At 46.2% G+C, this 14,821-nt stretch overlaps 1 protein-coding gene across 1 annotated transcript in view; it reads left to right on the forward strand.

Annotated features, from left to right (window-relative positions):
- urod (uroporphyrinogen decarboxylase) overlaps positions 1-14,821 on the forward strand; it is a 73,481-nt gene that overhangs the window by 24,603 nt on the left and 34,057 nt on the right. The window contains exon 7 of the mRNA XM_038794095.1: positions 5,697-5,834. Coding sequence (XP_038650023.1) covers positions 5,697-5,834 — 138 coding nt within the window. The remainder of the gene's footprint in view (positions 1-5,696; positions 5,835-14,821) is intronic.

Consider the following 14,821-nt stretch of genomic DNA (forward strand, 5'->3'; position numbering starts at 1 on the left):
TATGCAGGGCCCCCCTACCTCCTGGGCACCTCGCATCTGATGGTACTTCCTATTTGTGTTTATCATCATTCAGAAGCTCCTGGCCACCTCGACCTCCAAATATCTAAAGCTCCTCTCCGCCCTTTTTAGTGGGAGCTCACCAATCCCCCTCTCCTAGGTGAACCACAAACAGCTCTCTCTTCCCCATGTTGAGCTTATCCCCTGAAAATTCCCCGAACTCCCTGAGGATCCTCATTACCTCCGGCATCCCCCCCACCGGGTCCGCATAGAGCGATACCCTATGCTCCTCCCCGCCCCGCACCGGCCCCCTCCAGTTCCTCGACTCCCTCAGTGCCATAGCCAGGGGTTCAATCGTCAGTGCAAAGAGCGGGGGGGGGGGGGGGTAGGGGACACCCCTGCCTCGTCCCTTGATACAGCCGAAAGTACTCAGACCTCCTCTTGTTCGTGGCCACATTCGCCACCGGGGCCTCATACAACAACCTGACTCACCTGATGAACCCCTCCCCAAACCCGAACCTCTTCAGCACCTCCCACAAGTACCCCCACTCTACCCGATCAAAGGACTTCTCAACGTCCATCGCTGCCCCTATCTCCACCTCCCCCTCACTTGCCGGCATCATAATGACGTTCAGGAGCCTCCGCACATTCGCGTTCAATTGCCTCCCCTTCACGAACCCCGTCTGGTCTTTGTGAATGGCCTGCGGTACACAATCCTCAATTCTCGAGGCTAAGACCTTCGCCAGCACCTTAGCATCCACGTTTAACAGCGAAATCGGCCTGTAAGACCCACACTGCAGGGGGTCCTTGTCCCGCTTCAGGATCAGGGAAATAGGTGCCCTGGACATCGTCGGGGGCAAAGCCCCACCCTCCCTTGCCTCATTGAAGGTCCTAACCAACAACGGGCCCAGCAAATCCACATACTTTTGTAAAATTCGGCCAGGAAACCATCCGGCCCCGGTGCCTTCCCCCCCCTACATGCTCCTTATCCCTTTGGCCAGCTCCTCCAGCCCAATCGGAGCCCCCAAACCCACAACCAGGCCCACCTCCACCTTCGGGAACCTCAGTTGGTCCAGAAAGCAGCCCATTCCTCCCTCTTCCTGTGGGGGCTCAGACCAATACAGTTCCTCATAAAAGTCCCTGAAGACCCCATTGATGTCAACCCCACTTTGCGCCACACTCCTCCTCCTGTCCTTATCTCCCCCAATCTCTGTAGCTGCGTCCCGCTTCCGAAGCTGATGCGTCAGCATCCGGCTTGCCTTTTCCCCATACTCATAGATCGCCCCCTAGGCCTTCCTCCACTGCGCCTCCACCTTCCTGGTGGTCAACAGGTCAAATTCGGCCTGGAGGCTACGCCTCTCCCTCAACAGTCCCACCTCCAGCTCCTCCGCGTACCTCCGTACCATATGATTCTAATGGTTGCATGGCCCTGATTGCACTTAGCTTCCCTAGGCTGGAGAGAAATGTAGGGTAGCCGGCAACTGCTGACTACACCGAGAAATACAGCACAGAACAGGCCCTTCGGCCCACGATGTTGTGCCGAACTTTTGTCCTAGGTTAATCATAGATCATAGAATTTTGGACACTAAGGGCAATTTATCTTGGCCAATCCACCCAACCTGCACATCTTTGGACTGTGGGAGGAAACCGGAGCACCCGGAGGAAACCCACGCACACACGGGGAGGATGTGCAGACTCCACACAGACAGTGACCCAACCGGAATCGAACCTGGGACCCTGGAGCTGTGAAGCAATTGTGCTATCCACAATGGTACTGTGCTACCCTTAAGAACAAATTATCTACACTCCATTATTCTACCATAATCCATGTACCTATCCAATAGCTGCTTGAAGGTCCCTAACGTTTCCGACTCAACTACTTTGACAAGCAGTGCATTCCATGCCCCCACTACTCTCTGGGTAAAGAACCTACCTCTGACATCCCCCCAATATCTTCCACCATTTACCTTAAATTTATGTCCCCTTGTAATGGTTTGTTCCACCCGGGGAAAAAGTCTACTCTATCTATTCCCCTGATCATCTTATAAAGCTCTATCAAGTCGCCCCTCATCCTTCTCCGTTCTAATGCGAAAAGGCTTAGCACCCTCAACCTTTCCTCGTAAGACCTACTCTCCATTCCAGGTAACATCCTGGTAAATCTCCTTTGCACCTTTTCCAAAGCTTCCACATCCTTTCTAAAATGAGGCGACCAGAACTGCACTCCAAATGTGGCCGTACCAAGGTTTTGTACAGCTGCATCATCACCTCATGGCTCTTAAATTCAATCTCTCTGCTAATGAACGCTAGCACACCATAGGCCTTCTTCACAGCTCTATCCACTTGAGTGGCAACTTTCAAAGATCTATGAACATAGACCCCAAGATCTCTCTGCTCCTCTACATTGCCAAGAATCCTACCGTTAACGCTGTATTCCGCATTCATATTTGTCCTTCCGAAATGGACAACCTTACACTTGTCAGGGTTAAACTCCATCTGCCACTTCTCAGCCCAGCTCTGCATCCTATCTATGTCTCTTAGCAGCCGACAACAGCCCCCCTCACTCCCCACAACTCCACCAATCTTCGTATCATCTGCAAATTTACTGACCCACCCTTCAACTCCCTCATCCAAGTCGTTAATGAAAAGCACAAACAGCAGAGGACCCAGACCTAAACCCTGCGGTACGCCACTGGTAACTGGACTCCAGCCTGAATATTTGCCACCCACCACCACTCTCTGACTTCTATCGGTTAGCCAGTTCGTTATCCAACTGGCCAAATTTCCCACTATCCCATGCCTCCTTACTTTCTGCATAAGCCTACCATGGGGAACCTTATCAAATGCCTTACTAAAATCCATGTACACGACATCCACGGCTTTGCCTTCATCCACATGCTTGGTCACCTCCTCAAAGAAGTCAATAAGACTTGTAAGGCAAGACCTACCCCTCACAAATCCGTGCTGACTATCCCTAATCAAGCAGCGTTTTTCCAGATGCTCAGAAATCCTATCCCTCAGTACCCTTTCCATTACTTTGCCTACCACCGAAGTAAGACTAACTGGCCTGTAATTCCCAGGGTTATCCCTATTCCCTTTTTTGAACAGGGGCACGACATTTGTCATCTCCAATCCCCTGGTACCACCCCTGTTGACAGTGAGGACGAAAAGATCATTGCCAACGGCTCTGCAATTTCATTTCTTGCTTCCCACAGAATCCTTGGATATATCCCGTCAGGCCCGGGGGACTTGTCTATCCTCAAGTTTTTCAAAATGCCCAACACATCTTCCTTCCTAACAAATATCTCCTCGAGCTAACCAGTCTATTTTACACTGTCCTCTCCAACAATATGGCCCCTTTCATTTGTAAATACTGAAGAAAAGTACTCGTTCAAGACCTCTCCTATCTCTTCAGACTCAATACACAATCTCCCGCTACTGTCCTTGATCAGACCTACCCTCGCTCTAGTCATTCTCATATTTCTCACAAATGTGTAAAAGGCCTAGGGGTTTTCCTTGATCCTACCCGCCAAAGACTTTTCATGCCCTCTCTTAGCTCTCCTAATCCCTTTCTTAGCTCTCCTAATCCCTTTCTTCAGTTCCCTCCTGGTTATCTTGTATCCCTCCAGCGCCCTGTCTGAACCTTGTTTCCTCAGCCTTACATAAGTCTCCTTCTTCCTCTTAACAAGACATTCAACCTCTCTTGTCAACCATGGTTCCCTCACTCGACCATCTCTTCTCTGCCTGACAGGGACATACATATCAAAGACACGCAGTACCTGTTCCCTGAACAAGTTCCACATTTCACTTATGTCCTTCCCTGACAGCCTATGTTCCCAACTTATGCACTTCAATTCTTGTCTGACAGCATTGTATTTACCCTTCCCCCCAATTGTAAACCTTGCCCTGTTGCACGCACCTATCCCACTCCATTACTAATGTGAAAGTCACAGAATTGTGGTCACTACCTCCAAAATGCTCCCCCACTAACAAATCTATCACCTGCCCTGGTTCATTACCAAGTACCAAATCCAATATGGCCTCCCCTCTGGTCGGACAATCTACATACTGTGTTAGAAAAGCTTCCTGGACACACTGCACAAACAACACCCCATCCAAACGATTTGATCTAAACAGTTTCCACTCAATGTTTGGAAAGTTGAAGTCACCCATGACTACTACCCTGTGACTTCTGCACCTTTCCAAAATCTGTTTCCCAATCTGTTCCTCCACATCTCTGCTGCTATTGGGGGGCCTATAGAAAACTCCCAACAAGGTGACTGCTCCTTTCCTATTTCTGACTTCAACCCATACTACCTAGGTAGGCAGATCCTCCTCGAACTGCCTTTCTGCAGCTGTTATATTATCTCTAATTAACAATGCCACCCCGCCCCCCACCTCTTTTACCATCCTCCCTAATCTTGTTGAAACATCTATAACCAGGGACCTCCAACAACCATTTCTACCCCTCTTTTATCCAAGTTTCCGTGATGGCCACCACATCGGAGTCCCAAGTACCGATCCATGCCTTGTCCACCACCAGTCCCTCCTCCACCTTCGGGAACCTCAGTTGGTCCAGAAAGCGACCATTTCTCCCCTGCTCCTGTGGGGGCTCGGACCGATACAGTTCCTCATAAAAGTCCTGGTGAGGGGCAGCAGGGTAGCATGGTGGTTAGCATAAATGCTTCACAGCTCCAGGGTCCCAGGTTCGATTCCCGGCTGGGTCACTGTCTGTGTGGAGTCTGCACGTCCTCCCCCTGTGTGCGTGGGTTTCCTCCGGGTGCTCCGGTTTCCTCCCACAGTCCAAAGATGTGCGGGTTAGGTGGATTGGCCGTGATAAATTGCCCGTAGTGTCCTAATAAAAGTAAGGTTAAGGGGGGGGTTGTTGGGTTACGGGTATAGGGTGGATACGTGGGTTTGAGTAGGGTGATCATGGCTCGGCACAACATTGAGGGCCGAAGGGCCTGTTCTGTGCTGTACTGTTCTATGTCTGTAAGGCAAGACCTACCCCTCACAAATCCGTGCTGACTATCCCTAATCAAGCAGTGTCTTTCCAGATGCTCAGAAATCCTATCCCTCAATACCCTTTCCATTACTTTGCCTACCACCGAAGTAAGACTAACTGGCCTGTAGTTCCCAGGGTTATCCCTATTTCCTTTTTTGAACAGGGGCACGGCATTCGCCACTCTCCAATCCCCTGGTACCACCCCTGTTGACAGTGAGGACGAAAAGATCATTGCCAACGACTCTGCATTTTCATTTCTTGCTTCCCATAGAATCCTTGGATATATCCCGTCAGGCCCGGGGGACTTGTCTATCCTCAAGTTTTCAAAACGCCCAACACGTCTTCCTTCCTAACAATGTCTGGTGACGATGGCTGCATAGTGTGTGTATGTAACATGGTGAGGTGTTAGCTATAATTCACAGAGAAATAGCCTCCTGGTGCACTGTGTCTTTTACCTATTTGACGTGGCAAAACCTTGATATTGAAAAATAATTTGTTTTGTTGCTCAGTGAAACCAGTGACACATGAATATATGTTTAGTGGCGGTTGGAAAGCACTACAATGCATGATAATTGCGAACTTGTTTAATCACACCTTTTAATTGGCTGAGCAGAATTGGCTTGAGCCTTTCTAATGTAGAAAAAAAACAATTTTGTTCTCTTGATCGATGGAACTCCTGGTCTTTCTCTCTTTACAGGCACTACAGGTGTTTGAATCTCATGCTGGGCATCTAGGAAGTGAGCAGTTCAATGAGTTTTCCCTGGTGTATCTCAGAGAGATTGCCCATCGAGTGAAGGAGAAACTGAAGGTTTTGGGCTTAGATCAAGTGCCAATGGTAAGGTTCTTATCTTTCTTGTACAGAATGATCCATAAGCAACATTCCTCAGGTTGGGTAGGGTTACGGGGATGGGGAGTAGCTTGGGTAGAGTGCTCTTTCCAAGGGCCGGTGCAGACTTGATGGGCCGAATGGCCTCCTGCACTGTATATTCTATGATTCTCAGTCATACTTTCTTCTGCTATCTCTCTTCCTTTTTAAGAAGACCCTTTTAGTCATTCTACTTTACTGCTTAGGCTGGTAGGAATTAAATTTCTTAGTTAATTTTCAGTTTTGACATCGAACCTTCAGTGCAGTGTGGATTGAGTATTCAATGCATAGGTTATGCTGCCATGTTGAATTTGATCATAATCTGATCTTTTTTATGTACCTTTTTTATAGCCAACCTGAATCATCAGCATGTATGTTGATGTTAAACAAATTCTCGCCAAACACTGCATTCCATTCAAGTGTGTCTCGCCAATGGACTTGACATTCCTTCCCCTGTCGCCCAGTCCATAATAACGTTAAGTGTTCAGGCATCACACCCTACTCATTTGTTCAAAAACTGGACTACAGGGGTTTTTAAAAAACAATTATCCAATCTTTTCTATCTTTGAAAGGACTGACCTGTACCTGTATGTATTAGGCAATGTTTCTGCAGGCACACTAATAGCACTCAGTAAGTGGCCCGGCCATTCATTCCCCCCCCACCCTCCTGTTTTATCATGCCAACTTTCACCAACACACGTACACTTTCGATAGGCATGCTTATCTCAAGTGTACGTTGGTAGTTTGGGACCTAATTAATCTTAACATACATTTAATGCCGCACTGGCCCATTTTGTTTTTTTGATTGCACTAGCCCATTGACCAGGTGGCACGGTGGCACATTGGTTAGCACTGCTGCCTCACAGCACCAGGGAGCCGGGTTTGATTTCAACCTCTGATGACTGTGTGGAGTTTGGGCATTCTCGATGTGTCTGCGTGGGTTTCCTCCGGGTGCCCCGGTTTCCTCCCATCATCCAGAGACGTGCAGGTTAGATGGATTGGCCATGCTAAATTGTCCCTTAGTGTCCCAAGGTACGTAAGTTAGGTTGCAGGGTTAGGGCAGGGGAGTGGGCCAAGATAGGGTGCTTTTTCAGAGAGTCGATGGAGACTCGATGGGCCGAATGACCACCTCCTTCTGCACTGTAGGGATTCTATGGAAGTCTTTAGGACCTGCAAGTACTGGTCACGGGGAATGAAATTGCATACATTTTTATCTGGGATGAAGGATGGTGGGTGGCTGGAGGAAGGCTGGGAACTGAATTTATCATTTGCAGCAGCTTCCCTTTCTCGCTCTGCCTTGCCTGAAGCAGCCGCTAAGCAGAAACCAAAATTTCAAACCACTTAAGTGAAGGTTCCATATTAAAATGAGCAGTCCAATTCTGAATACGCGAGTGTGCCCATGTCTTTTTTTGCCGAGACAGCTGCTTTTTATTTCATTTAAATGTATAAAACACTATTAGTTAATCCCACGAGGCTATGTAGAGTAATCTATCTTCTTGATTTGAAATTCCTCAGCAATTGGCTTTTCTTTCCCTTTTCTCCTCACATCTTTACATATACATAAGGTGACCCCTGCACCCCTTAAAACAGTTTGGATCTCCTCATTTAAATGAGAGCACTGATAGAAAACCCAATAACAATATCAAAATCTCATCTGCACAGATGGGCTGTCACAGGAAAACCAGCTGACACAATGCTTCTTGCAATTTAAAAATAAAAGTTTTTTTTTAAATGAGTAAGGGGAATAAGCTCTGTCATGAAATAGAAAATGGGATTGAATTCATATCTTAACATTAAACTTGTATTTGAAAGACGTAATGAACAGATCTGCAAAGCTGTAATTTCTCAGGATTGACATGCTGCTACAGCATTGAGTAAGCCTTGCAGAGTCGGCAGGATTTCATGATGGGAGAGAATTGTTTTCAAGCTGCTATCACGAAGGCTTGAAACAGCAGCAAGAAATCCAGGACTTGTATCTTTCTAGTGTTTCCATTTCATCAGCCATAAAGCCATCATATTTTTTTTTTTAAAAAGCTAAAAAAATTAGCTTCCTTTGACCATTATGCTGGCACAATGGTTAACACTGCTGCCTGTCGGCGCCAGGTATCCGGGTTTGATTCCGACCTTGGGTTACTGTCTGTGTGGAGTTTGCACATTCTCCCCGTGTCTGCGTGGGTTTCCTCCAGTTTCCTCTCACAGTCCAAAGATGTGCAGGTGAGGTGGATTGGCCACACTAAATTGCCTCTTAAATGTCCAAAGGTTAGGTGGGGTTACGGGGAAAGGGTGGGGGATTGGGCTTGGGTAGGGTGGTCTTTCTCGGGGGTGGTGCAGACCCGATGGGCCGAATGGCCTTCTGCACTGTAGGGATTCTATGATTCTTTGATACCCTCTTCCTATCCATGGGGTGGCATTTGACTTTTCAGTGCTTATTCTGCCTGTCACCTTTAGTGATACTGTTGAGATTAGGGTCTTGTGTTAGTGTGGGATGGGGACAGTGACTGGCTGAGGTTTCCAATCCACCAAAACTCTCAGCAACATGTCCGTAGAAGTTTATCGTGCTGTTCATTGCCACACTTTGCCAATACTGTGAAGAGCACGGAGGTCTCCTGCTGTCACGTTCTTCCATTTGACAATGGGCAGCAGTAGTTGTGATTCAAGTTAAGCTAAAGGATCATCTTGTATAATACTAACGACAATACCCATGGTTCTTTTTTAATGGTCTGAGTCAAGAATTATTATTCATAGACCTCGTTGATGATATAGTTGAAATGGAAATTTGTGATTTCGCAGCAGGAGGATTTCTATACAAAATGTACTCTGAACAATTTCTTGCTGGATTCTCGGAGTAACAGTTAAAGTAGAGCCCCAAAGCCAACTCTGAAAACCTGTCAAAAAGTCCTATCCCTCTACTCAGTGGCAATCCAATAAACTCCAGGAGTCTGCAACGTACTTATCTCCTGAAATCTTGCCTTCTCCTGCTAAGAAGGTGCATCCATGCCCTAATATGATGAACGCTTTGGGTAACACAGTCAGGCAGGACTCTGATTTGGCAGCAAGCATCTGACAATGGGATACCTTCCAATCATTTCCTATCACCTTTAACTGACACCTACTCCTGTTCCTACACTGGTTCATGTTATATTCTGTACCTAAATCCTGAACCCTTCATGCATAACTACACACTCAAAAGCCATTTGGCCATCTGTGGTCTACATCTTCCATTCTATCACGATTCAGTTACAATTTACAGCACAACTTAAAGAAAATTACAGCACAGGAACAGGCCCTTCGGCCCTCCCAGCCAGCGCTAATCTAGAGCCTTTATCTAAACCTGTCGCCTATTTTCCAAGGATCTACTTCCCTCTGTTTCCCGCCCGTTCATATATCTGTCTAGATGCATTTTAAATGATGCTATCGTGCCCGCCTCTACCACCTCCACTGGCAAAGCATTCCAAGCACCCACCACCCTCTGCGTAAAATACTTTTCACGCATGTCTCGCTTAAACTTTCCCCCTTTCACCTTGAAATCATGACCCCTTGTAATTGACACCCCCACTCTTGGAAAAAGCTTGTTGCTATCCACCCTGTCCATACCTCTCATAATTTGTAGACCTCAACCTCCATCTTTCCAACGAAAATAATCCTAATCTACTCAACCTTTCTTCACAGCTAGCACCCTCCATACCAGGCAACATCTTGGTGAACCTCTTCTGCGCCCTCTCTAAAGCATCCACATCCTTCTGGTAATGTGGCGACCAGAACTGCATGCAGTATTCCAAATGTGGCCTAACCAAAGTCCTATAGAACTGTAACATGACCTGCCGACTCTTGTACTCAATACCCCGTCCGATGAAGGCAAGCATGCTGTATGCCTTCTTGACCACTCTATTGACCTGCGTTGCCACCTTCAGGGTACAATGGACCTGAACTCCCAGATATCTCTGTACATCAATTTTCCCCAGGACCCTTCCATTGACCGTATAGTCCGCTCTTGAATTGGATCTTCCAAAATGCATCACCTTGCATTTGCCTGGATTGAACTCCATCTGCCATTTCTCTGCCCAACTCTCCAATCTATCTATATTTTGCTGTATTCTCTGACAGTTCCCCGCGCTATCTGCAACTCCACCAATCTTAGTATCATCTGAAAACTTGCTAATCAGACCACCTATACCTTCGTCCAGATCATTTATGTATATCACAAACAACAGTGGCCAGAGCACAGATCCCTGTGGAACACCACTAATCACCGTTCTCCATTTTGAGACACTCCCTTCCACCACTACTCTATGTCCCCTGTTGCCCAGCCAGTTCTTTATCCATCTAGCTAGTACACCTGAACCCCATGCGACTTCACTTTTTCCATCAACCTGCCATGGGAAACTTTATCCAATGCTTTACTGAATTCCATGTATATGACATTTACAGCCCTTCCCTCATCAATTAAATCACTTCCTCAAAGAATTCTATTAGGTTTGTAAGACATGACCTTCCCTGCACAAAACCATGCTGCCTATCACTGATAAGTCTATTTTCTTCCAAATGTGAATAGATCCTATCCCTCAGTATCTTTTCCAACAGTTTGCGTACCACTGACGTCAAGCTCACAGGTTTATAATGCCCTGGATTATCCCTGCTATCCTTCTTAAACAAAGGGACAACATTAGCAATTTTCCAGTCCTCCAGGACCTCACCCGTGTTCAAGGATGCTGCAAAGATATCTGTTAAGGCCCCAGCTATTTCATTCCTCCCACCCCTCAGTAACCTGGGATAGATCCCATTCGGACCTGGGGACTTGTCCACCTTAATGCCTTTTAGAATACCCAAAACTTACGCCTTCCTTATGCCGACTTGACCTAGAGTATTTGAACATCCATCCCTAACCTCAACATCCATCAATGTCCTCTCCTTGGTGAATACCGATGCAAAGTACTCATTAAGAATCTCACCCATTTCCTCTGACTCCACACATAAATTCCCTCTTCTGTCTTTGAGTGGGCCAATCCTTCCTCTAGTTACCCTCTTGCTCCTTCTATACGAATAAAAGGCGTTGGGATTTTCCTTAACCCTGTTAGCCAAAGATATTCCATAACCCCTTTTAGCACTCTTTATTACGCGTTTGAGATTTGTCCTACTTTCCCGATATTCCACCAAAGCTTCATCAGTTTTAAGTCACCTAGCTCCTATGTATGCTTCTTTTTTTCATCTTAGCTAGTTTCACAATTCCACCTGTCATCCATGGTTCCCTAATCTTGCCATTTCTATCCCTCATTTTCACAGGGACATGTCTGTCCTGCACTCGAATCAACCTTTCCTTAAAAGACTCCCACATTTCAAATGTGGATTTACCCTTAAACAGCTGCTCCCAATCCACATTCCCTAGCTCCTGCCGAATTTTGTTATACTTGGCCTTTCCCCAATTTAGCCCTCTTCCTTTAGGACCACTCTCGCCTTTGTCCATGAGTATTCTAAAACTTACGGAATTGTGATCGCTATTCACAAAGTAATCACCGACAGAAACTTCAACCACCTTGCCCGGATCATTCCCCAATACCACGTCTAGTATGGCCCCTTCCCGAGTTGGACTATTTACATATTGCTCTAAAAAAACTCTCCTGGATGCTCTTTACAAATTCTGCTCCATCTACGCCTCCAACACTACATGAGTCCCATTCAATGTTGGGGAAGTTAAAATCTCCCATCACGACCATCCTATAGCTCCTACATTTTTCTATAATCTGTCTACATATTTGTACCTCTACTTCACACTCGCTTTTGGGAGGCCTGTAGTAAATTCCCAACAATGTTACTGCACCCTTCCTATTTCTTAGCTCTACCCATATTGCTTCAGTGCTCGAATCCTCCATAGTGCCCTCCTTAATCACAACTGTGATATAATCTCTGACCAGTAATGCAACTCTTCCACCCCTTTTACCTCCCTCTCTATCCCTCCTGAAGCAACTATACCCTGGGATATTTAGTTGCCAATCTTGCCCTTCCCTCAACCAAGTCTCAGTAATACCAATAACTTCATCAAAGGGCAGCACAGTAGCATTGTGGATAGCACAGTCGCTTCACAGCTCCAGGGTCCCAGGTTCGATTCCGGCTTGGGTCACTGTCTGTGCGGAGTCTGCACATCCTCCCCATGTGTGCGTGTCCGTGTGTGCGTGGGTTTCCTCCGGGTGCTCCGGTTTCCTCCCACAGTCCAAAGATGTGCAAGTTAGGTGGATTGGACATGATAAATTGCCCTTAGTGTCCAAAATTGCCCTTAGTGTTGGGTGGGGTTACTGGGTTATGGGGATAGGGTGGAGGTGTTAACCTTGGGTAGGGTGCTCTTTCCAGGAGCTGGTGCAGACTTGATGGGCCAAATGGCCTCCTTCTGCACTGTAAATTCTATGATCTATGATCATATTCCCAGGTACTAATCCAAGCCCTAAATTCATCTGCCTTACCTGTTACACTTCTTGCATTAAAACAAATGCACCTCAGACCACCTGTCCCTTTGCGTTCATCATCTCTTCCCTGTCTACTCTTCCCCTTAGTCACAATGAGTTTATTATCTAGTACCTCACTGGCTTCAGTTGCTGCCTTTTTACTGACCTCTAACTTCCTAATCTGGAGCCCATCCACCCTGCCACATTAGTTTAAAACCTCCCCAACAGTGTTGGCAAAAGCACCCCCGAGGACATTGGTTCCAGTGTCTGGTCACATCTTGGTCACATCTATGAATTTAATGCATCGAGTTTGCTCCGCTTCTCACCATTATAAAACCTGATGTATAGGAAGAGACTCTGAATTGAGGTATTGCAGCAGTGATGAGATTCCACTGGGAAGAAGCCCCATTGAAACAGCTCTTCATCTACTTCAGTCCTGAAGCCAATTGATGATCTATCTCAAATATTCTTGACGCCACAAAAGTTTATTTTAACACAAGCCCCTAATGTCGCACTTCATCAAAAGCTTTTGAAAACTCACTGCGATAACTTCAAACAACTGGATAAGGTTTTTCCAAACATGACGTGCTTTCTGAAGTCATGTTGACAGCCTCCTCTCCTACCTGAGCGTTCTATCAGATCATGAAATTAATTCTTAGCAGTGCTTTTCATTTAATTCCTCACTAGTGTATAGTTCCCAGATTATGATTTTTAATTCTTTTGTCAACCACCATTCTATTTGATCATAGCTGACCTGCACCCCAAATCCATGTATCTGCCTTTGACTAATCCCTTGTGCAGTAAATCTGCTGATCTCCAAATTTCTAAAGACCCAGGATCTTTAGCCTTTTGGGAGAGAATTCCACATTCCCATAATAATTTGTTGAAAAAGTGCTTCTTGATGCCTCACTCTAATTGGAGATTGTAACCCCTTGTCTGGATTTACCCCACGAGTGAAAGTGGCTTCCCTACATCTCTCATTGATTAGCATTTTTGGCAGCACGGTGGCGCAGTGGGTTAGCCCTGTTGCCTCACGGCGCCGAGGTCCCAGGTTCGATCCCGGCTCTGGGTCACTCTCCATGTGGAGTTTGCACGTTCTCCCCGTGTTTGCGTGGGTTTCGCCCCCACAACCCAAAGACGTGCAGGCTAGGTGGATTGGCCACGCTAAATTGCCCTTTAATTGGAAAAGTGAATTGGGTACTCTAAATTTAAAAAAATAATAATAATTAGCATTTTAAATAGGGGAACCTCACACATACGCACTTCCAATCATAAATCACTTCCCCACTCCTCATTAACATTCTGAGAATATTTGGGAAGTAATCACCAACCTTCTGCACTGTAAATTCTATGATATTTCCAACAAACCTGAGCTTAAATTAAATTTGGCCTTGGTGTTTTTTTTTACATTGTGCTTCTTAATTTAGATCTTGAGAGGAGTAGGCAATTCATTTAAATTTTAGTATTATTTACTACAGGAGGAAAGTTGAGGCCACTTGCAATTAAAAACTGTTGTGTGTATATTTCTGTTCGAATTATCCTGCAACAGTCTATATTTGTTACCTGTTTGATTTTATTTTCACTTCCTGCAGTTTAAAAAATCTTTTCCATTATTTTTAATTGCATCCTTTGACTGTTTCCGCACCCGTCTGTCCTTTTAAAGGTTTTTCCATTGCCTCTCTGAGATACACCGGTTTTCACCTTTTTCCACCAACCCTGTTTTCTGGTAATTTAACACATTTAATGCTTCCTTCGAATCTATTTCCTGATGATTCATTTCCACCTAATGTTTCCTTTTCCCTCCTTTTTATTTTATTTGAAAAAAAAATCTTGTTCCTGTTAATGTAACGAGTAGTTAGGATTTGGAATGCATTGCCTGTTAGGATGATGGATGCAAATTCAATAGTTGCCTGCAAAAAGGGATTGGTGGATAAAAACTTGAAGGAAAATAATTTGCCAGAACTGAGGCTACCCTGATTGTTGTACAGAAGAGTTGGCACAGAGTGGGGGACGCGGGCTCATGGCTGGCTGAAAAAGGGAGATGGCTAATCGGCTGGCAGGGGGGTTAACCCCCTGTCCAGGCCGATCACGTGGAACGTGTGGGGCCTGAATGGACCGGTCAAGAGGGCGTGCGTGTTCTCACACTTAAAAGAGGCTAAAGGCAGACGTAGCCATGCTACAGGAGATGCACCTAAAACCTGCGGACCAAACAAGATTGAGAAAAGGGTGGGTGGGCCAGGTGTTCCATTCGGGGCTGGATTCAAAGACCAGAGGAGTAGCAATCTTAGTCAGCAAACGGGTGGCTTTTGAGGCAGGGAATATTGTAGCTGACAAGGGGGGCAGGCACATAATGGTCAGCGGGAAACTGCAGGAGACTCGGGTGGTGCTAATGAACGTTGTCTTGGGCAAGATAGATGGAGGGTTTCAAAGCTGGCATAGGGCAGGCATTAAAATAATGGGGGACCTGTTCATAGACGGGACCCTCCCCAGCCTGAAAACGCTGGAGGAGAAATTCAGTTTGGC

Source organism: Scyliorhinus canicula, chromosome 4 (assembly GCF_902713615.1).
Source record: "Scyliorhinus canicula chromosome 4, sScyCan1.1, whole genome shotgun sequence".
In the NCBI taxonomy this organism is placed as follows: Eukaryota; Metazoa; Chordata; class Chondrichthyes; order Carcharhiniformes; family Scyliorhinidae; genus Scyliorhinus; species Scyliorhinus canicula.